The sequence below is a fragment of the Rhinichthys klamathensis genome, unplaced genomic scaffold (assembly GCF_029890125.1).
Source record: "Rhinichthys klamathensis goyatoka isolate OS25496 unplaced genomic scaffold, OSU_Roscu_1.1 h1tg000035l_1, whole genome shotgun sequence".
In the NCBI taxonomy this organism is placed as follows: domain Eukaryota; kingdom Metazoa; phylum Chordata; class Actinopteri; order Cypriniformes; family Leuciscidae; genus Rhinichthys; species Rhinichthys klamathensis.
The window spans coordinates 5,164,990-5,187,719 of record NW_026606583.1 but is presented as its reverse complement, the minus strand read 5'-3'; the positions used below and the strand labels follow the sequence as shown (position 1 = coordinate 5,187,719).

General features: G+C 36.7%; 3 protein-coding genes across 3 annotated transcripts in view; 2 read left to right on the top strand and 1 right to left on the bottom strand.

Annotated features, from left to right (window-relative positions):
* zgc:163073 (uncharacterized protein LOC100037358 homolog) overlaps positions 1-4,252 on the bottom strand; it is a 93,763-nt gene extending 89,511 nt beyond the window's left edge. Inside the window, exon 1 of the mRNA XM_056245988.1 lies at positions 3,901-4,252. Within this exon, the coding sequence (XP_056101963.1) occupies positions 3,901-4,167 (267 nt within the window). The 5' untranslated portion in view covers positions 4,168-4,252. The remainder of the gene's footprint in view (positions 1-3,900) is intronic.
* Positions 4,253-6,696: 2,444 nt separating this feature from the next.
* Positions 6,697-14,534, top strand: ghrhr2 (growth hormone releasing hormone receptor 2). The gene is made up of 13 exons (XM_056245987.1): positions 6,697-6,753; positions 6,846-6,966; positions 7,838-7,936; positions 8,074-8,183; positions 9,728-9,825; positions 9,990-10,122; positions 10,231-10,384; positions 10,490-10,550; positions 10,635-10,701; positions 10,999-11,090; positions 13,709-13,838; positions 14,176-14,217; positions 14,306-14,534. The coding sequence occupies exons 1-13, from the start codon at positions 6,697-6,699 to the stop codon at positions 14,396-14,398; spliced, it is 1,257 nt and encodes a 418-aa protein (XP_056101962.1). The 3' UTR covers positions 14,399-14,534.
* A 3,717-nt stretch (positions 14,535-18,251) lies between these two features.
* scn4aa (sodium channel, voltage-gated, type IV, alpha, a) overlaps positions 18,252-22,730 on the top strand; it is a 43,167-nt gene continuing 38,688 nt past the window's right edge. Inside the window, exon 1 of the mRNA XM_056245986.1 lies at positions 18,252-18,353. The gene's annotated coding sequence lies outside the window, so the exon portion shown is untranslated. The remainder of the gene's footprint in view (positions 18,354-22,730) is intronic.

Here is a 22,730-nt window from a genome sequence, read left to right as displayed (position 1 = left end):
TTTGACCTCATTTACAAGCATAAACTTTAACAATTATATACAATAAAAGCTAAATATCAGGGGCGCAGGAAGTAGGGGTGCTGTTTTCACAGGATTGTAAATGCAACGCACACTGGAGTAGCTAATGATGCTGAAAATTCAGGTTTCCATCACAGAAATAAATTATATTAAAAGTTATTTATTAAATTATTTTAAATTGTAATAATATTTCACAATATTAATGTTTTCTACTGTATTTTTTTATCAAATAAATGCAGGCTTGATAAGCATAAGAGACTTTTCGACATTAAAAATAGTAAGTAAAATACAAAAATACACAGTAAAGCCTGCTGTGCTTTTTGAGCGACTTATTGGCTCAATTTGTATCAACTTCTGCATTGTCTCTTGGGCTAATAACATTGGGCTAATGTTAATATTATTATTATTTGTTAATGATATTAAACACAAAACATTCACTTTGTGTCTGTGGTGACAATTTATTCATAATTCGATTTCCTTTCGCCTCTTTATCTCAGAGAGAATATTCACAGCAGGTAGGGGAGCGCGGGGCACAACCTAAATGTAACACGGACCTTTTATATAGTTAGTCAGGATCAAGCCGGTTGTGTTTCCGCTCTTTTTCTCTCGCAGCCAGAAGACGGTCTCCCGCGAATATGTGGAAAGTTTTGATAAGATTTCATGAAGATACTGATCAAAGAGTGTTTTGACACCATGCAAGTAAATTTTTTCATCATAGGTTTTTTTGGTTTCTGAGTTGGGTGTGTACGTCACCAAATCTAACTTTATATTGCCTTAATCACGGTCTTGTTTGCTAAAACATAGCACCGTTTTGAAACATGTCAGCAACTCCTAGCAACTGTTAGCTAGGCTTAAAATATGTTTTACACAGCGGGGTTAGTTGTCGCACAGTGTTACAACTAAGCCGCCAAGTGTACAATGATAATCAAATGAAAACAGGGAGCCACACAACTTTTCCTGTTTGAGTATATATTTATATATTTAACTTTGTTGGACTTTCACAAACAATGTTGGATGTTTATTTTTATTTAGTTTACTATGCATTGATCACTTGTTTCTTTATTATAAATATAGCCTGGTTTTAATGCAATAAGCTCGTTTTTATTATTATTACTGTTATTATTATCAATAATAATAATAATTGTACATGCAGCTGCCACACACAAATGTAATTCAATTGCAATTACAATTACAATATTTGATGATTTTATTTATTTATTGCTTGCAAAACTGTGCAGCCCTTTCATATCTCTATCTATGATATTGATCCATAATAGAAGGATGAGGGATGGATGTATGGATATCTATCTATAGAGATGCACAAACAATATCAAACTATACAGATAAAATAGTACTGAATTATGTGTTACACACAAGTGTTACAACTAACCCCTCTGTCTGTTACAATTAACCCCGCATATAGGGTAGGTTGTAACATTTGCACTTCTGTCACTTTCAGTGCAACAGTACGAAAATGGAAAATCCTAGAAAAAAACTTTAAGTGTTCATTTGTAGCAGAGATGTGTATGTAGCTTGTGTAAAAAAAAAGATGAATCTAACTTTATTTTTTTTAATAATTGAGCCAAAACCAAAATGTGTTAGGTTGTGCCCCGCTCTCCCCTACTTTACTTACCGTTACTGATAACCAAGCGTGGATTTGAGTGCAGAGTCATGGACAACTTGATCATAAGGAGTTCATTGCCACAATGAAACACTGGTTGATTGACGCCAGACACCGCGACTCCGTCCAAAACCCACTGATGACCTTGATGAAAGAATAAAGCGGGTTTTATGCGCAGTTAGTCAAAGAAAATATACCTTTAAAAATGGCACACGTAATTAAGTGCTAAGTACTAGCTCAACAACAAACTTTTTAAGGATCGCCAGGTCACTGGTCCCCTGAGAAGCTCTTTAAACTCGTCATTTTGTGTGGGAATTGGTCCATCTCGGTTTGAGTCCGCATTCCCCCAACTTTGATCCGCCAAACATGGATGGCATTTGAAAGTGGATTCGGTCATTGAGTCTTCTGCCGATTCGCTTGAAGGCGTTGAATGTTTGAGATAAAGTTCGCAATCATCTTCACGTGCTTCAGCAGTTCTCAAGTACAACCTCTCCACGTCTGCGGGAGACTGCTGTGCTTTTTGGAGCGACTCATTGACTCGATTTGTATCAATTTTCGCATCGTCTCTGTTAAGATGGGCTACTGTTATTACAAACTCCCAATTTATCAATAATGCTATCATTAACATCTGAACTTTCATGTTCAACATAATTTCAAAGCCGTGCATGAAAACGACACTTCATCCTCGGATCAAGTTTTGGGGGAAAAATTGAGTCTCGCAAACTTCTGTCAGATGACAAGGCCCAACCAGTACGGGAAGACGGCTGGTCCATTTTATGCGTTGCGCAGACCAATCGGCTCTTGACGCGATGCATGTCGGCTACTAGATAAAGAAAACTTTCTCATAATTATGACTTAGTTTCTCATTATTGAGAAAGTTTCTCATAATAACGACTTATGTCATTATAATGAGAAACTTTCTCGTAATTATGACTTATCTCTTAATAATTATGGAAGCCCATTCCCGCCACATAAGAAAAAATACAGCATTCTTAAGTCATAATTATGAGATAAAAAGTCGAATTTATGACTTACTGAATCGAAATTATGACTTTAAGTCACAAGTATGAGATAAAAAGTTGAAATTTTGACATGCCAAATCGAAATTATGAGATAAAAAAAAAAAAAGAAATTCTGACTTTAAAAATCAAAATGATGACTTGCCGACTGGCACCCTCATTGTTCTGACGCAACCCGATACATGATGAATTATGAACAGATTAAGGAGTATTCCAATTGTGGTTTTACAAATGATTAAATTCTTGCCATACTAGCGGAACGGCATGGAATAGCTTTGAAGTAAACGCACTCTTGAGAGGACTTTAAGCATTTGTTTTTGAATTCAATTTGCAATGTAGCCACCTAGTTGACTCTCTGTATGTGTATGTATTATGTTCATGTGGTAACTCACCATGTCACAGGTGTAATGTGTAATTAGCACACACACAAAAGGGGAAATTGTTTGTTTGAAAAGCACACCCTGAAGAAGGCTGTTTGCGCCGCCACACGTGGGTTGCTTCTCCCCATGTCTTTTAATTTTCTAATATGAAATAGCCAGTAAAATAAAGTTTTTTTAAATAATTTTGAAGAAGAGTGCCTTGGATTTTCTCTTTTCTACATACATATGACTGAGTATTTGAATCTATATGACAACATCAAGCAAGTACGGTTGAGCTTCTGTTTATGTTTGCTGACCAAAGTTTAAATGGGAATAAAGGCCTATAGTTAAATATGTTCATCATATAAAGCGACCGTGTCTCATTTAATCTCTTTATAAACTTTTTAAAGCGTCATATTGTTAGTTGCGTCAACAGATGGGAAGAAATATCTAAGATTTCATTAAAAATATCTTCATTTGTGTTCTTATGGGTTTGAAAGTCTTACTGGTTTGGAACAACATGAGGGTGAGTAATTAATGGTAGAATTTTCATTTTTGGCAAAGTGCAGCATATTTATTTAAGTTTTAGTGAATATATTTATTTATTTAGACAGAATATCAATATGTCCCTATTTTAAACAGGTGGACCTTTTGTTTTAAAAAAAATTTGTCATTGTGCCTCATTTGAACTTTTCAATTAATTAACACTAAGTTTAATTACCCAAATGCTTGTCAATAAAGTGATCTTAATCATTTAGTCTTTATTCTTAAAAGAAATGTGTGCATTTAAATGTAGACGTCAATCGTTATTGTGGGCACATCAATCCAGGCCATCAGGCAACTGAAATACCATAAAATAATGTTATCCAAAACAGAGACTTACTGCAGCAGCAGGATCATTTTTGAAAGCTGGATTTGGAAGAGAAGCTTGTGCTTTGGCTGGATCTTCGGCTGCTGTGACTGGGGCTAACCCAGGTGCAGTGCTGGCTTTTTCAGACTCTTTTGTAGCTGACTCTGGTGTTGCAGTTGGGGCAGAAGTAACCGTTTCCAGTGCTGCTGATGCTGGTTCTGCTGCTCCGGGAGCTGGTTCTTCCTCTGGAGCTGGGGCGGGCTTTCCTTCTGTTTTGGCCACTTGCTTTTGTGAAGCCATGGTGGTGTAATCACAGTAAGTGAATGGACAAAATCGAGTCTTATGCAAATGTTTGACTGCTGTTGAATGGTACGGATAGGAGCCTTAAATGTTATATACTCTTAAATGTTATATACTCAGCGCTGAATCTGCTGCACCTCCCATATATTACTCACATTTCTAAAAAAGGAAAGAATGCCGTGACTCCAGTGCATGCATTAAGCTTCATTGGATATACATATCCCCTCCCCACTTCATATTGTTATACCTTTTGCTGCCTGCTCAGAGCACCATCATCCATGTTCCTCTTTGTCCTGTGTGAGTATTTTCTATTTTCTGCTGTCATCCTTGTCAAAACACAAAATGGAATATCCATCTACCCATCTACATCTATAGCACTATAGATGTGTAGATGGATATTACATTTTGTGTTCTGCTAATTAATATCATCAACATAATGACATAAAAACCAATAAGGATGATAGCATAGGAGTAGGGATACTGTACAGTGCTGCTGCTTTTAATAGACACAAATGTTGTAGCTTAACTGTACCCCCAAACATTAACACCTCATTCACACCTGCTCAGCTTTTCCAAAACATATGACAAAAAGTAGACAAAAACTCAGTAGCATGCCATTGTAAAGAATGTAAGTCTTTACACAGCCTCATTTTCATGTGCATTAAATTGTTGAAATTACACCTTAACTGAGGGTTGTAATTTGTGTAAAATTAGCTAGAATTGAATTGAATACAATATAATGAAATGGATTATGAAAGTTTCACTTAAAGGGATAGTTCACCCAAAAATGAAAATTCTGTCATCATTTACTCACTCTCATGTTGTTTCAAACCCATATGAGTTTCTTTCTTCTGCTGAAAACAAACAAAGATATTTTAAAGAATGCTGGTAACCTGAGAGATGCCATTGACTTCCAGAGAAAAAAAATACTATGGGAGTCAATGGCTAACATACAGAGTTATGTATTACAATACAGACATACAGAGGCGCAATGTGACACCTAAACTAGTGTCGCATTGGTGATGGAGTCAGTCGCGTCGCAGCATCTTTCGGTTATGAGTAAAATGCAGGACGGCGGTCTAAAGTTCACCAGCAAACCGCGAGTCCATCTCCGGCACGAGAACCAGCGCTGATACTTGGAACAGACCGATTGATTACACTTGAATGTTTAATTTTTACTTCTAAAATGTTTGTTACATGAATTTAAATGTAGGCAATATTGTATACTACTTGACGTTTAAACAGTATGCTGTGCTGTAGCTAGGCTACTCATCGACAATAAAGGCCAATGTCCGGTGGTTGTATGGAATATTTTACAAAGGTTTAGAGGAAATAAAAAAGTTCATATTACACAAATAAAAACAGTTAATATTACTCATAAATATTGGTTTTTAAATGTTTCCTCCCAATTATTTCTGCTCAATTTTATTTTGTAGCCTACCAAATGCATCTAGGCTACTTAATTTTTTTTACTTACATTTACTCAGTTCATACAGTGTATGTAATTGATTTCACTGCTTTAAAATGTAATCAATATTTTTAAGTGTAAAAAAAAGAGTAAATCATAGTAAAAGTTTTTAGAGTGATATTCAAACACATCGCTGCCTCTATAGTTTCTACACACACACACACCAATGAATATGAATACACTTTCATTCTGTCATTTTCAAATTCTCACTTTCATCCCTCAGTACATCTCTCTTTCTGAATATTGTATGAATGTATCTTTCTGCGATTGTCTTCTTTCAGCCTAACCTCAGCTCCTCAGGGGAAGGACATGCTTTAAAAATGGATGGATAAAGTGGCACGGTCCATCTGCACCATACGAAAAACTTAACTGCTGTCCACACAATAACAAGCAAATTAATCGATTCAATTCCTAACCCTGTAAAGGAGACATGCACTAAACTACATTAGAATCATTATTATTCTTATTTTTGTATCAACCCTTTTCAAAATATGTTTAATGTGGATTGGAGGGACTTTGTCATTTGCATACCTCTGAAGTAATGTCATCCTTTTAACTCAGAAGAAGTGATTAACGTTCACTCATGCAGTAAATGGTGCTGGCTAAAAGACTCATTTAACCTCCCTAGTGTGATAGCAGGCAGGTAGAAGACGGATGACTGCCTTGAATGCCAAGGTAGAAACACAAAAAACAGCCTATTTACAGTATTAACAAACATAGGACAGTGCAAGAGATAGTTTCAGAATCAAGGTTCTAATAGATGCTGAATGTTGTAAAGGTAATAGAAAGATATCTTTTTTCGTTAGATTTGTTTTAAAATAACAATGACACTTTAATGTCATGAGGTGATAAGGGTCCTGTACACCCAGAAAAGTGGGCTGTACCATCTGGGTATATCTCACCATCTGCTGCTTGAAACAGGTTGGAGAGATAGATGAGAATTACTGTGAATAAGCATTGGAATATGTGTGTAGGCTACTGACAAAATCAATAGAGCTACACTTGTTCACCATAACCGACCAAGAATTATTTACATCGGGGACTTGAATAGAAAAAACATCATGGACCTTAATCATGGCTTTGTCATCTGGACTCTTATAGTTAGTACACGTGAAGGGGTAAGTTCTTTGTTATCTTTTTTCAAAACTATATTCAAAAGATCAATATTTCTGTGAAGTTCTTATAGTGTGCATCCACTTATGCCTTTCAGGTGAAGACCGTTCATCCTGAATGTTCTATAGTATTGCATCTGCAAAAGAATGAAGCTGAATGTCAGCTCAAAATCGCAGGTTTAACGCAGTCTTTGTTAAACTTTAACGCTACTGATACAGGTGAGCTAAGTCACAGATAAGCACTGATACTCAAAACATTTCATCAAGATGTCGACTCACACTATTGATCCTTTGATTTTATCATGTTATTTGCATAAATGTATATCCTCAGGCTTATATACAGCACACCAATTACTACCTGTTTTTAATTCATAATTCAGTGGGCTTATGGCATTTATGTCAACCTGAGGGTTTAGAGTTTAGATTTAAGTATGTAAATACAAATGATAGATGTAAATATTAATTTTTGGGGGAAAAAACACCTGTACATAGTAGTTATGTATAGTATAATAATGTATAGTATTTTTATTTTTATTAATTTTCCTTTTTTAAATGTTTTTTTTTATTCTCTTGTATTATATATGTATAACCAGAGCTCCTGTTAACCGCAACAAATTCTTTGGCGATTAAAGCTGATTCTGATCAATTGCAAATATGGGACTGACTAAGGATAAAAAATTTAACAGATTATTTAATTTTCCTCTTTCAATTCCCTTTTATAAAAGATTGAAATTCATCCTGCATTGTTAAAGCACCATAAAAGCAGTTCTGTCTATATGTGTGCTAGATGTTTTCTGAAGCCATATAACAGCTTTACATAAAGAACAGACAAAAATTCAAGTCATTAATCACAGGCAATCTTTGCTATCTTAATGCCGTAGTCCATTGCTTTTCATTGTATTTTTTTTTATGCAACCTCTTTACAGAACTATAAGATGCATTACTATAAGACAACATAAATAATAATTCATTAGCATTAACAGTTACAGGAGTTCACAGGAAAACATATACTTATGATGATGAGAATCAGTTTAATGTAGCTGTTTTAGAAGACTTCTGTCTTTAATTGTACCACTGTGGATGTCTTCAGGTTGTCTGGTTGAGTGGGATGGAGTGAACTGCTGGCCTGCAGTTAGTGTAGGAGAGAGAGTCTCAGTGTCTTGTCCACCTCCTCTCCTGAACTCCCATGGTAATGTTCTCTCTCTTAGGACCCTGCACATATCAAAACTTCAACACATTAATTGCACTCTTTCTATGAATGTGGCCATAAAGTCCAATGCTGTGACGTACAGTAAATGTAAAAGTCTTTATGATTGACTTCTTTAGAGCTGATCACCCGCACCTGCACTACTGAGGGATGGAGTAGGCTGAGTGTGCCTTATTACAGCGCCTGCTTTCAGGACAACAGCACAGATCAGGAAGACACTGGACACAGAGTAAAAGCCTTGAAGAAATCGTATTTGATATTAAATGAACATAACTAAATGCTATGGATTATTGCACTTCTGGATGGGTTCTACAATCCTGTTTAATGTTGCTGTATTGTGGAAGGTGAAGTGTGTGATTTAAAAAAAAAAGATTCACCACCAGCATCACCAAACATAAAAATGATCTGGTTTTTGAATGTTTTTTAAACAGGTTTCCTGAACACTTCCCCTTCCCCCATTGGCTTTTTTTATAAAAGATTAGGTGTGAGAAATGGCACTTGGTTTGATATTTTATCGGATACAATGTCATGATCCATACATATTTAAGCGTGGCTTAAAGGGGTCATATACTGGTACCTGCACTTTTACAAGTTGATTGTACTGAAATGTGTGTTGGCAGTGCCTGTACACAACCATCATAAAATGATAAAAATCCATCCAGTCTTTGTTGATATGCTGGAGCACTGTCTATGAGCAGAATGGCGTCTAAGCGATTGTGGTGTTCTGTTCTTGGGTGTAATAACGAACACAGCAGTCATTTTAATGTTCCTAAATCCGAAACGCTGAAGACACAGTGGCTGAGTTTGTTTTCGAAGGGAATATTCCCCACGAGCAACGTCAATGCTTTCATGTTTGCGCGAATCATTTCACACACCAGACTGCTTTATAAACGAGGATCAGTATGAGCTGGTTTTGCTAAGAAGCTGCTCATGAAAAAAGGATCGGTACCAGCTATTCGTGTTCCTGCTGAACCTCTAGAAGAACTGAAGTGAGTGTAACGTTTTATTAAACTTTACATTAATATTTATATTAATCTTTGCAAATCGCTAGCTGCACGCTTCACAATGAATGCGTCTAAGGTTTACACTTAGGGAACATTACGGCATGTTTTCTATGTATGATGTTCTCAATATAATTCATAATCCCACGTTTATACTGAACAACGCGTTATGGTTATTGTGTTATTGAGTTACAAACGGTGTACGCACAGAACAGAGAGGCGGGGTGAGCAAAGTTCATTATCATTTAAAGTCATATGCACTGAAACGGCGTGCTGAAAACAGAGCTGTTTTTGACCAAGTAAAATAAGTGTTTTCTTACAATACTTATGAGAATTTTTAATTAAAGTATATTACAAACTTTTAATTTAGACCCTAAAGAATCATATTAGCTTGTACAAAAATGGCATTATATGACCCCTTTAAGTGTCCGAATACATTTTTTTGTGTCTAACCTGTTTTGTTATGCTTTGTATGTGACACCTGTGGCTACATGTTCAATATTCATTGTTTGCATTAAGTTATCAATATGAGCTCAGTATTAACAATTAAACTGTTCAGCTCACTGTGCAAATCATGATGTGGATAAGGAAGGTTTAACTACTGCCCTAAGCAATTATGTTACAGGAAGAATTTAAATATTGCAAAAAAAAATTACACAGTCACATCACCTTTGAAGAAAAAGTTAATTTATTACTTTAGATTAGATCAAATGGATTCTCCAAGATGAATAAAGTGGTATCTAAACTTATATTTTCCATTTTACTGTGGAAGCGAGAGTACTTTGCCATGGTGAAGTTGATATACACCGTTGGGTACGGCGTGTCCATTGGTTCTCTCTGTATTGCGGTCTTCATCTTCTGCATCTTTAGGTAATAACTTTAAACATTCACTTCTTGCTTCAGTGCCTTTACTCTTTCACTGTTCTGCTACATGCTGGAATTCAATTCTGGTGAAGTTTTTTTTACATATATTATATTTGCTTCAATGAATGCTGATATCACGTAATAGTGTCGCATTTTCATTAATCCAACAGAAAGCTTCTGTGTACACGGACCTACATCCACCTCAACCTCTTCTCCACATTTATCCTGAGGGCTTTGGCTGTGTTTGTAAAAGATGCTGTGTTATTCGCCGACGAGACAATCAATCACTGCACAGTCTCCACTGTACATTACACCGACGAAATGACTGATAAGATCAATGCAAAATAAATGCCATAGCATAAATCAGATCATCTGATCCTCTATAACTGAATGCTGTATTTCATCTGCCAGGTTTTGTGCAAGGCTGTGGTGACGTTCTTCCAGTACTGTGTGTTATCAAATTTCTACTGGCTGCTCGTTGAGGGACTTTATCTCCAGACACTGCTAGTTTTCACCTTCGCCCGCAAGGGAACATTCTTCTGGTGGTATACTCTTATTGGCTGGGGTAAAACCAAGTGTTACATTACAGGAAGCATATTTTACACACAAACCGCTGATTATAGTATAACTTATTCTGAAGTGTTTGTTGATTCTTTTCTCTGTCCTACAGGGACTCCATCTGTCACAGTAATCATATGGACATTCCTCAAGCAGAAATATGACAACTATGGGTGATAATGAGATTATTGTGGGGTACATTTGGATCTTATGTACTTAAGTGTATCATAAACGCCTGTGTTTATATGTGTTGGTAGGTGCTGGGATGACATGGACAGTGGCTACTGGTGGATCATCAAAATTCCCATTTTGCTTTCTGTATTTGTAAGTTTATGCAGAAAAAAATGAAACACTCCCAGTTTAATATTCAGTAAATATTCAGTTTGACACTTAAGGGGTTAAAGAGTAATTTGATTTCTACCTGATATAATCTATAAAAAAACATTTTTGTGTAGGCTATAAATGAACGTATGTGGGCTGATTCAGTGATATTAAACCAATTAATTTATGTTACATTTTTTCAGTGTCTTACCACAAAAATTACACTTGAACATAATACTTCTTAGACTTATTGACTATAAATCAAGATAATAAAAAGGTTTGTACTTTTAAACTTTACAGGTGAACTTTGTAGTGTTTGTTAATATAAGCAGGATGATAGTTGTGAAGACAAAAACCCCAGAATCAAATGGAGGAGAAAGGCGGCTTTACAGGTGAGATATATTAAGTAATTAATATAGATCTCACATAGAGCATGTATGGCTGAATCCGAAATCGCCCCATACACCCTTAAGGGGGCCATTTGTAGTGATGTCCAAAACCATAGTGGACGCTACCGAGTGCACTCATTCAATACCACATTGCACCGCAATAACTAGTGTACAGCCGATGACACAGAAAGTCTGTCCAAATTTACTCACTCTCTTACAAAGAGAGTTTAGGGGCCGATTTCGGATTCAGCCTATATGGGTACGGTTACACGACAACGATGTACAGATGACACCATTGTCAAACAATCACCGTTCACACGGACCCATGAAAACAACACTGTAAACCCTAACGCTCAAAATACTTAATTGGTTTGAGTAGGAAAAACTTAAATTAAGTATTTAGCACTTTCTTTTTCTTTCAAGTTCACAGAATGGATATATTTTAAGTAAACTGAACTGTTTCATTGTTTTGAGTTTTATGAAATTATTTCTTTTAATTTAGACGAACTTAAGTTTAACTGAAACGGCTGGGATGTATATTCCCCAGCATGCTTTGCCGATGGCACTCGAAAGGGAGAGTAAATGCTCAAATTAAGTGTAATACAATGTTTTTTTGTGCAAGATTAATGTTAAGTGGGTGATTTAGTAATGATTGATGTTTCGTTATGCTAATTTAGAAGAATTTCTGTTAATGTTGGTTTTAGGATAGTTACCATCATGGTGACAAGTGGTGCATGAGCTTGATTTGAGAGCAAATAAAATCTATATATTGCTGCAAGTGTTACTGTATAGCATACTATTGTTAAGATGTTAACAAAATAGTATGTTAGCAAACTAGCTTGTTAAAGCTAGCTAAGTTAATACTAATAAAAGTGTTCACATTGAGATTACATGAAATTGTAAGTTAAATGTATGAATTAGTGTACTCAAACATTTCAAGTTAAGAACAATTCAAATGTACAAATACAAAGTAAAAATATGTCAGTTCTGCTTACTTAAACTTTGAATTTCTTAACTTAAAAAATTTGAGGCAACTGATTGCCTTACATTTTTTGAGTTGTGCCAACTTATTCGGGTTTACAGTGAAACGCTGTATGTTGCTGCCAGGCCAGTAGTTGGCGATGTCACTTTGTAAAGAAACACTATGTGCATATAAACTGAACACGTGATACGCATGCGCATGATGTCACCGTTTTCACAAATTGCATTTTTGTAGTTTACACAGAGAAGATAGCGGTATAGTTTTTAAAAACTTGCACTTTGAAACCAGTTTTCAAAGGTTTGAGTTTTCAGCATAAAAAGTTTACTTTTTAATTGAAAATGGTGTAGTGTAAGTGGCCCCTCTTACTGTGTTACAGGCAATGTTACAGATACGTCACATTATATACACTCACCTAAAGGATTATTAGGAACACCATACTAATACTGTGTTTCACCCCCTTTCGCCTTCAGAACTGCCTTAATTCTACATGGCATTGATTCAACAAGGTGCTGAAAGCATTCTTTAGAAATGTTGGCCTATATTGATAGGATAGCATCTTGCAGTTGATGGAGATTTGTGGGATGCACATCCAGGGCACGAAGCTCCCGTTCCACCACATCCCAAAGATGCTCTATTGGGTTGAGATCTGGTGACTGTGGGGGCCATTTTAGTACAGTGAACTCATTGTCATGTTCAAGAAACCAATTTCAGCTTTGTGACATGGTGCATTATCCTGCTGGAAGTAGCCATCAGAGGATGGGTACATGGTGGCCATAAAGGGATGGACATGGTCAGAAACAATGCTCAGGTAGGCCGTGGCATTTAAACGATGCCCAATTGGCACTAAGGGGCCTAAAGTGTGCCAAGAAAACATCTCCCACACCATTACACCACCACCACCAGCCTGCACAGTGGTAACAAGGCATGATGGATCCATGTTCTCATTCTGTTTACGCCAAATTCTGACTCTACCATCTGAATGTCTCAACAGAAATCGAGACTCTTGCAAATTGTAGCCTCTTTTTCCTATTTGTAGTGGAGATGAGTGGTACCCGGTGGGGTCTTCTGCTGTTGTAGCCCATCCGCCTCAAGGTTGTGCGTGTTGTGGCTTCGCAAATGCTTTGCTGCATACCTCGGTTGTAACGAGTGGTTATTTCAGTCAAAGTTGCTCTTCTATCAGCTTGAATCAGTCGGCCCATTCTCCTCTGACCTCTAGCATCAACAAGGCATTTTCGCCCACAGGACTGCCGCATACTGGATGTTTTTCCCTTTTCACACCATTCTTTGTAAACCCTAGAAATGGTTGTGCGTGAAAATCCCAGTAACTGAGCAGATTGTGAAATACTCAGACCGGCCCGTCTGGCACCAACAACCATGCACGCTTAGAATTGCTTAAATCACCTTTCTTTCCCATTCTGACATTTAGTTTGGAGTTCAGGAGATTGTCTTGACCAGGACCACACCCCTAAATGCATTGAAGCAACTGCTTTGGTTGGTTGATTAGATAATTGCATTAATGAGAAATTGAACAGATGTTCCTAATAATCCTTTAGGTGAGTGTATATTAAGGAGCCTTGATCTCTATTATCCACCATTCACTTTTTTTAAAACTACAATGTGTGTTCACTGTGTTCTGTAGGCGACTGGCTAAGTCAACTCTTCTGCTAATCCCTCTTTTTGGAGTGCATTACACCGTATTTGCTCTTTTTCCCGAGCATGTGGGTCTAGAGGCGAGACTCTTCTTTGAACTTGTGCTAGGTTCCTTCCAGGTACTGTTCAGGCACTTATGGCTTAATGCTATCTACAGTGTAGCCCAGGAATGTCAACTATATATACTGCCATCTTTAAGAAATAAGCTGTCAAGATTTGTTGTTATTAGCTCTCTCATTTGAGAGGTGGTGAAGAGCCTAAGAGATGCTTCTATGAAGCTTGTTCATAAGTGAAACTGTGCCCTCTACTACAGTAAATACACTTGAAATACAAAAGCTACAGCATGCAGAAACATAGTAGTCAAGTTTATAAAGTCTCAATGAAAAAACCTGTCATAAATAAAAACCTCTCAATAAAGTCATGACTCATAATACTAATTTTGCCTTTTCTTTTAAGGGTTTCATTGTGGCATTGTTATACTGCTTCATGAACACTGAGGTAAGATCTAATTTATTTTTAATAGCAAATGAAGATATAAAGAAATATTTCGGACCTCTTGTAATAAACTAACTACTGGATTTCATAGGTCCAGAATGAAATAAGAAAAGAGATTGAGAAATACAAGTCTCGAACTGACAACAACACTCTCCAAATGGCAACGCAAGAATTTACTGCATAAACTTGAGGACATTTTATAACAAACGCACTTCAGCTTGCTCTGTCATGTTATGTTGTTATACCACTGTCATGATAACTACGTAAATGTTTTCACACATCACATATGGTTGTTTTTTTCCGGTCATGTAAAAGCTCATTTATATACACTATATGGACAAAAGTATTGGGACACATAACCATTACACCAACAGGGACTGTAATGACATCATATTCTAAATACATATATATTCATATGGAGTTGGTTCATTGCAGCTATTACAGCTTCCACTGTTCTGGGAAGGCTTTCCACAGGATTTTGGAATGTTTCTGTGGGATTTTTTGCCCAGTAGAGCCTTTGTGAGGTCAGGCACAGATGTTGGACGCGAAAGCCTGGTTCGCAGACTTCATTCCAGTTCATCCCAAAGCTGTTCGATGGGATTTAGGTCATCACTCTGTGTGGGCCAGTCAAGTTCTTCCACACCAAACTCATCCAACCATGTCCTGATGGACCTTGATTTGTGCACTGTGGCAGTCATGCTGGAATAAAAAAAAGGCTTTCCCCAAACTGTTACCACAAATTTGGGTGCATAGCATTGTCCAAAATGTCTTGGTATACTGAAGCATTAAGTTTTCCCTTCACTGGAAGTAAGGGGCAGACCAATCCCTGTAAAACAACCCCATGCCAGTATCCCTCCACCAAACATTACAGTTGGCACAATGCAGTCAGGCCAGCCCGTTCTCATCCCAAGGCGTCATACATGTGACGCTTTTGACATTTCGTCGAAATCCGACGCACATGGCATCCTTTAGCGTCAATATGAGACGCAGATCCCAAGGCGTCATAACCGTAACCCTACCCCAGACCAAAACCTACCCATAACAGTGCGTGTTATATTGACGCTAAAGGATGCCATGTGCGTAAGATTTCGACGAAATGTCATATGGCGTCACCTATATGACGCCAAAGGATGAGAATGTGTTGGTCAGGCAGGTAACGGTCTCCTGGCATCCGCCAAACCCAGACTCACCCATCAGACTGCCAAACAGAGAAGTCTGATGTATCACTCCACAGAACGTTTCCACTGCTCCAGAGTCTAGTGGTGGCGTGCTTTACAGTACACACCTCCATCCGATGCTTGGGATTGTACTTGTTGATGTGAGGCTTGCATGCAGCATGCTCTGCCAAGGAAATCCATTCCATTCCATTTGTGCTGATTGTATTGCCAGTAGAAGTTTGGAACTCTTCAACTATGTAATCAGCAGAGAATTGGCGACCTTTATGCTTTACACTCTGTGACTTTATGTGGTCTTTCGCTTCATGGCTGAGTTGCTGCTGTTCCTAAACGCTTCCACTTTCCAATAATACCATTTACAGTTGACCTAGGAATATCTAGCAGGGATAAAATCTGACTTGCTGCAGACGTGGCATCCCATCAACAGTACCACGCTTGAATTTACTGAGCTCTTCAGAACGACACATTTTTTCACAAATATTTGTAAATGCAGACTGCATGCCTAGGTGCTTGCTTTTATACACCTTTGGTAATGGGTCTCATTGAAACACCTGAATTGAGGTGTGTGTGTCCCAATACTTGTATCCATATAGTGTTTATTTATTGTTTATTTAGTACATGGGCCATTCTACAGAATTGGTGCAAACTGCTGTCCCACAACCAAAAAACACATTTAAAAAGCATTTAAGTATTCAAATCTTAGATGTTTACTAAGATCCTTCTGTTATCTACTGAATCCCACAACGATATTTAAAATATCAGTAAGCTTAATGTATTATAAAATCATCATTTATTGGGTACTTTCAATTGGGAGGTGGCTGTCCCGAACCCTAACCCCTAAATTTCAACTTGTGAAAATGACAACCGAAATGTTTTGTCAAAAATAAGTATATTGAATTATCAACTAAGATGTTATTATAGTGTTTGGTGCAATGTATATTCAAACTAATGAATCCTTAACTTTGAAATCAGTATGATAAACTTGTCTTTATGCCTTTTACAAAGAAAGATTGGATTCAAAATACAACAAATCTCATAAATTACACTTGAAATATTTTTCAAATTGCAATTGTTATTGCCTTATAAGCCTTCTTATTATGTATTATTGTGTTTCGGTAGTGACAAATTTGGGGAGAGGAAAATATTCCAAAACATTCTGAAAATACAATATGAGAATTAACTGCACAATTACTAGAAATGTGTACCTTGGATATTATACAATTTGCATACAAAATGTGTGGGGGAAAAAATAAATTCAAGATGTTTCCAACTCTGACTTTGAACCAATTCTGTAGAATGGCCCATATATTTATTAACATATTTATTGTTGTCAAACATTAGTGCATAGCTTATGTGATGAAATACACCTGTTTTAACTATGATAGGACACCTGTGAACTGGAGGAGAACTTTGATTACCTAAATCACTTGCAAAAACTTGGTTGATTAAAAGCAAAAATGGCTGCAATTTAGTTTAAAAAAGTTAGGTGTGAAAAAAAGACACTTGGTTTATATTTTGCCACTTAGTTTCATATTTTATCTGATGCAATGGCATTCATACAAATTTAAGAGTGGCTTGTGTCCAATTTTGTGGCCGCTGTATATTTGTTTCCACATGTCTAATGTGTTTTTGGCATGTTGAAAATTTTAAAATCCTATTTGGTTTATACTTTACTATTTTTAATCATGTGTTAATATTAAAATAGAATTTATTAATATAACCCTTAATTTTTTGTATGTTTTTTTGTGACACCAGAGGATGGCGCTACATGTTCAATATTCAGTGTGATGTATTACGTCATCAATATCAGTTTTCAAACTTGAGCTCCTTTTAGTCAGTATTTACATTAACATGTCATGATGTGAATAATGTGTATTAGACATTCAGTATTAAACGGTGAGCAAATAGTGATGTGAATAGGTTCAGAGGTTTTCTGAAAAAAAGTTGTTGTTAGCATGCAGCCTATACAGTTCTTCATTCATCCCTTCCAAGAAGCATCTGCAACATTATCAGTAGGGAGTGATCAACTATATTACATTTCTGTTCAGCTGCATGATCTACTTTAAACAGTCGGTGTGTGCGTGAGAGAAAGTGACTGAGAGAGAGAGAGAGAGAGAGAGAGAGAGAGAGAGAGAGAGAGAGAGAGAGAGAGAGAGAGAGAGAGAGAGAGAGAGAGAGAGAGAGGTGTGTGTGTGTGTGTGTGTGTGTGTGTGTGTGTGTTTTAGCCTATATCTGTTTCATATATATATGCTTTGTTTAGTTTGAACTGTTAGAACTAACAATTTAGCCTATTATTTATTTATACCCATTTATTAATCATGACAAATTTAGCATTTAAAACATAAAAATAACAATGGGCTAACAATGCACTGATTCAATTATTCGTTGAAAATCAATAATAATTTAAATGAAATCGATTTCTCTTTTTTTTACCACAATACTCGTTTGAACGTGTGTGACTGTGAACTCTTTCGCATTCGATTATCGGACTATTTGTGCGATACTGATGAATGTGCACTTTTTGTAAGCTGTGTTATAATTTTCCTAAACGTTATAGGTTCTTTTCGTTAGATTAATTTTACAAAGAAGCTAAACAAGCGGTTTAAATAGGCCTATTCCTTTATAATACAACCAAAACCTTTAAATACCCCCGTGGGGGAGGGCGAATCATTCTCTAGTCTACTCTATAGGCAATACATTGTTTTACTATAAAAACAACCCATTAAAGCATCTGCTCCAGAAAGGTAAAGTAGACAGTGTATTTCAAACCCCGCATATGTAAGAGTTTTCCAGTGATGATCCTCTATACCTGCGGCTCAATCTCAGGTTTCATTCAAGACGTTTATGCGTCAGCAACAGCTGTCCTGGAGCTCGCGCTGGCCTCGGGTAAGAGAGACGAGACTTCAGCTGGAAGGAAGACCAAAGACCGAAGAGTTTGTGGAAATATTTACCTCACTGTGAAAGGTAAAGCTGTGGTCAAGAGCGCACTGCATGATGCATAGGTCAGTCGGTTGAGGGCAAGGCTGTGTCTCTATCTAGAAAGCTGTATTCATTCATATTCATATAAGTATTCATTTTGGCCCCCAAAAATTTTGATTTCAGTGTTGTTTTAATATGCTGTTGACCATGACTTGACAGAAGTGTCTAGCTTAATAAGAAGCTTGATATGATAGAATATTGAGGAATTGGGATTTAAAATGGTCATGATTTAAGTTGGGCTACACCGCTTAGCTAGACATACTGTAAATATGTCCAATAGTTTAGTATCTAGAAAATTAGATGGGAAGTTGGGAAAGATTTTAAAATATTTCTCTCTGAAATACTTGTCAATTGTGGCATTCTGCTGGCAAATATTTTTGTACAATGACCACTAAATTTGAATTGAACATTGTCCCCGACTAACTATTTCGTAAGTAGCTGTGCTAGTTTCATGTCTCAAAATCATGCTGTGGTCTTTCTTTTCAAATAATAAAATAATTCAAAAATAAATAATAAATGAATACTGAAACTCAATTAAATATTCATGTCTATTTATTTATTTATTTATTTTGTAAGCGGGTGTGTAGTAAACAGGATAATGTACATTATAATTTTGCACGTAACACTTTAGTTTAGGGTCCAACTCTCAGTATTAACTACAGTAGTTGTTTATTAGCATGCATATTACTAGGAGATTGGCTGTTTATTAATACTCATAAAGCACATATTATAAAGCACATCCTACTTGCCTTATTCTGCATGACCATATTCTACATCCCTAATCAAACCTAAACTTAACAACTACCTTACTAACTATTAATAAGCAGTAATTAGGAGTTTATTGAGGCAGAAGTCATAGTTCACAGTTAGTTAATAGTGAGAATTGGACCCTAATCTAAAGTGTGACCAATTTGCATTATCCTTTACATATTCACAAAGTTTTTTCTCTTACTCTCATGTGTATTTGCTCTCCACCATATTTCTATAAATGTATATGTGAAGACTATACAAGTTTTCCCCTATGGCTAGGCTAATGTGTCAGGTCTATTGTTCCAGCAGATGCTGACTGTGTAGCCGTACTCTTTTTCCCATCCAACAGAGTATGGAGTCAGAGTTAAATATAGCCTGGGTCTTCATTTCAGGGCTCGGCTGATGATGCTCGTAGTACTCAGTTGTACCCCACCATTCCTCCAATGTTAATCCATGTTGCCCCGATCAGAGGTGTAGGATGTTGGAGACTCTTGGACTGTTGGTCCCGAGACGCTCGTCAGAAGCCCTCAGATCGGATTTTACTTAACCCCCCTTCAGATTTATGCACTTGCCTTTCACAGAGGTACCTGTATGAAGTAGTCTCATTTCACAGAGGTGCCAGCTAACTAAAGGTTGTTTAATACTGGATATTGCTTGTGATTGAAATAAAAGGAGATGTTTGTTTTTAGTTTTATTGCTGAGGGCAAAATTGAGACCTGAGGTTGGACCTTGTGAGTTTAGCCCTGGTGGACGGGTTGTGGTTACTTGGAGCTAAACGCTGACAACACCATGTATATGATACTGTCACGGACATATGGATGGAGCAACTGTTTATGTCATCATTCAGTGACATATTTGGTGTAGATTCTGTTGAATTAGATTCTGTTGTGTTGTGTTGTGTAGTGTGTGTGTGTGTGTGTGTATGAGCGAGTATGGGCATCACATGTCCTTGGACGCAAAAGGTGTTGGTTTTAGGTTTCTTTCACCGGTGAAACCATGTGATCTTCTGGCAATCCCACTACCAGCACTCTCCTAATGTGTGCAAAAGGGGACTCAGTGTTGAAAGTGCAAACATGAATTTGACCCGTTTCAGCCACCACACATTTTCGAGCATCCGGAGTTTGTAGTGCTGTGACTTTTAATATCTTTGAGATATTATATCACTATGAGATATGTGTCGATCAAGGGCGTTTTTAGCTTTTCATCAGTACTGACGCACAGACCTCCGTCAAAAAGTGTCCCAATATTTTTTTTATTTTTTTTGGATACTGTTACAGATATATTTATATAAATTGGCTTTGCAGTACAGAGCCGAGCTGCTTCCTTGTACTCAAATGATAAGACATTTGCAGGTTTCATATCCTACAATGAATAGGTAGGCCTAAATATATCATGCAGTGCTCTCTTTTTTTTCTGTCTTATAAAGTATCTTGTAAATATTTTGGTGTGAAAAACAGATTTTAGTGTGTGAGTGAACTGTCCAAATGAATCAAACTGAATCGCGAACAAAAAACAGTTTCGTCAGATTAGATCAAAAGAGTGATTTATTTCCGAATCTGGCATCATTAGTTCTTAATCTAAAAATACACTACATGATTGCTGAAATCTTATTAGGGAAAATGATTCTCAAGGGTGCGTTTCCCAAAGCCAACTATGGTCGCAAGTTCCGTTAAATTGTGTTGTAAGACGGAACTTGCGACCATAGTTGTCTTTGGCAAAACGCACCTCAGATGCCGTAATCTCCATTGTCAGACAAGGACTTATCAGTAATATTTTACTATAAAAAGAGTCTAACGACACCCTGGTCTTGATTAATTTCCATTGATCACTTTGAAACTGCACATATAAGGGGCTTTCGCACAGGAACATTTTCATAGTTCCTAGAAGGTAGAGCGGCATGATTATGGATAAATAGAGAATCACGATTTTTTTGTTGTTGTTTCAAATAGAGATCACAATTCTCCCACAATTCTGAACAGACAACTAAATAAAACATTACTGTAAATTACTAGAGGTAATGTAATCTGACAAAATATTAATTGCTGCTGTCTATTTAAAAATGTTTAATTAATTAGAATTAATATAAAAAAATTGGGTTGAATGAATGATTCAATGACTCATTAATAAATATTTCACTTGTTTCATTACTGGATGAATCAGCGTTTTTGAACGAATCTCTTGAATGAAAATTCAACGACAATTTTTTTTTAACAGTCGCTTGTCGCCATCTACTGGTGTAACGATTTAATCTATACAATCGTTATTTACAACGCCATGTTACTTTTAAAATGGGATTTGCTCTATTTTGATTGCATCAGTGTTCATATTCGAAATGTGAACTTAGTTCAAGTACTTCTGTGATGATTTGAATTATTGTACAGAAATATCAATACTGTGTGATTGAAAAGACTGTTTGTGAAGCTGTTTCATACCTATAGAGAGTACATGATAAATATATTTTTGTCAACAGCAGTGCAAACACAGATCATTCAGAATGTTCCGGTGTGATTTTGTCAAAGATTTAATAGACACAGGTGAATCATTTTCATTTAGGAATAAGATCGCAATTTTTTATAACGATTAATCTTTGTAGCTCTAACTATTGGCGGAGATACCCATTTTTTGACACCACTGGAACTGGGAATTATTTTTGTTATAGGAACGCCTTTTGTACTTCAGAGTAGGTCTAACCCAGCTCAATAAAAACTACCTGTGACGTAAGTGTACGTTGATTGGCTGAACGCATGCCTTACAAAACACACCAGTTTTAAAAATCAGTGTAAACCCACAGTTTAAACTTACTCCACGAACATGGAAAACAGTGATAGGTAGCATTTGCCTTTGTCTGCGGTGCTGTTTTTTTCTCAGCCTCAATGATATGTAGAACTGCAAGTTGTCAGTAGATTTTATCTCTCAGCGTTCCTTTTTGCTCTTTCTATCACATAACTTGTACGTCTACATTCTATTTCCTTTATCATGAAACCCATAACACACAATAAAAACACAGCTCTGATCATGGCGTCTTCCATCCTCTAGTTAATGACGTTATTGAATGCCACGTTTAAATGATGTTGCTGTTGGCCTACTTACCAGGAAAATGGCCCTAGGAGAAAATGTAGTTCTCGGGGGACCGCCCTGGCTAGTTCCTATAACCAAGTTCCTATAACTACCCAGTGCGAAAGCCCCTATACTGTAGTGTACCATAGTACAGTGTGCCAGTGTTCCTCAGTTCAAGGAATATTTCACCCCAAAATTAAAATTCTGTCATTATTTACAGCCCCATTGTTGGACTATGACTTTCTTTCTTCTGTGGAACACAAAAGGAAATGTTAAGGAGGAGCTGAAAATATGCTCTTTGCAGTACAGTACAGTATAAATTGAATGTCAATCAAACAGCGACAAAAGGGACAAGAAAAGTATTCCATACATCAAAGTAGGCAAACCTTGTTTGTTTAATTCCCCTCTCCTCTGTATTATGTTGTTCAATATGTTCAAATTTAAACTCAAACTTGCTGTGTCTCGAAGGTGTGCAGGTGTAAATGTGATTTGAGAGCTAAAAAGGAGGGATGATTTTCAGCAATAACTTCAATGTCTGTTTCTCACAGAAAGATA

What these genes read in the sequence shown, in the direction of transcription:
- ghrhr2 (XM_056245987.1), top strand. Translation starts at nt 6,697, where the DNA reads ATGGACCTTAATCATGGCTTTGTCATCTGGACTCTTATAGTTAGTACA. An exon ending in GTATACTCTTATTGGCTGGG is followed by an intron (nt 10,385 to 10,489) that starts GTAAAACCAAGT and finishes TCTGTCCTACAG; the next exon opens with GGACTCCATCTGTCACAGTA. An exon ending in CCATTTTGCTTTCTGTATTT is followed by an intron (nt 10,702 to 10,998) that starts GTAAGTTTATGC and finishes TAAACTTTACAG; the next exon opens with GTGAACTTTGTAGTGTTTGT.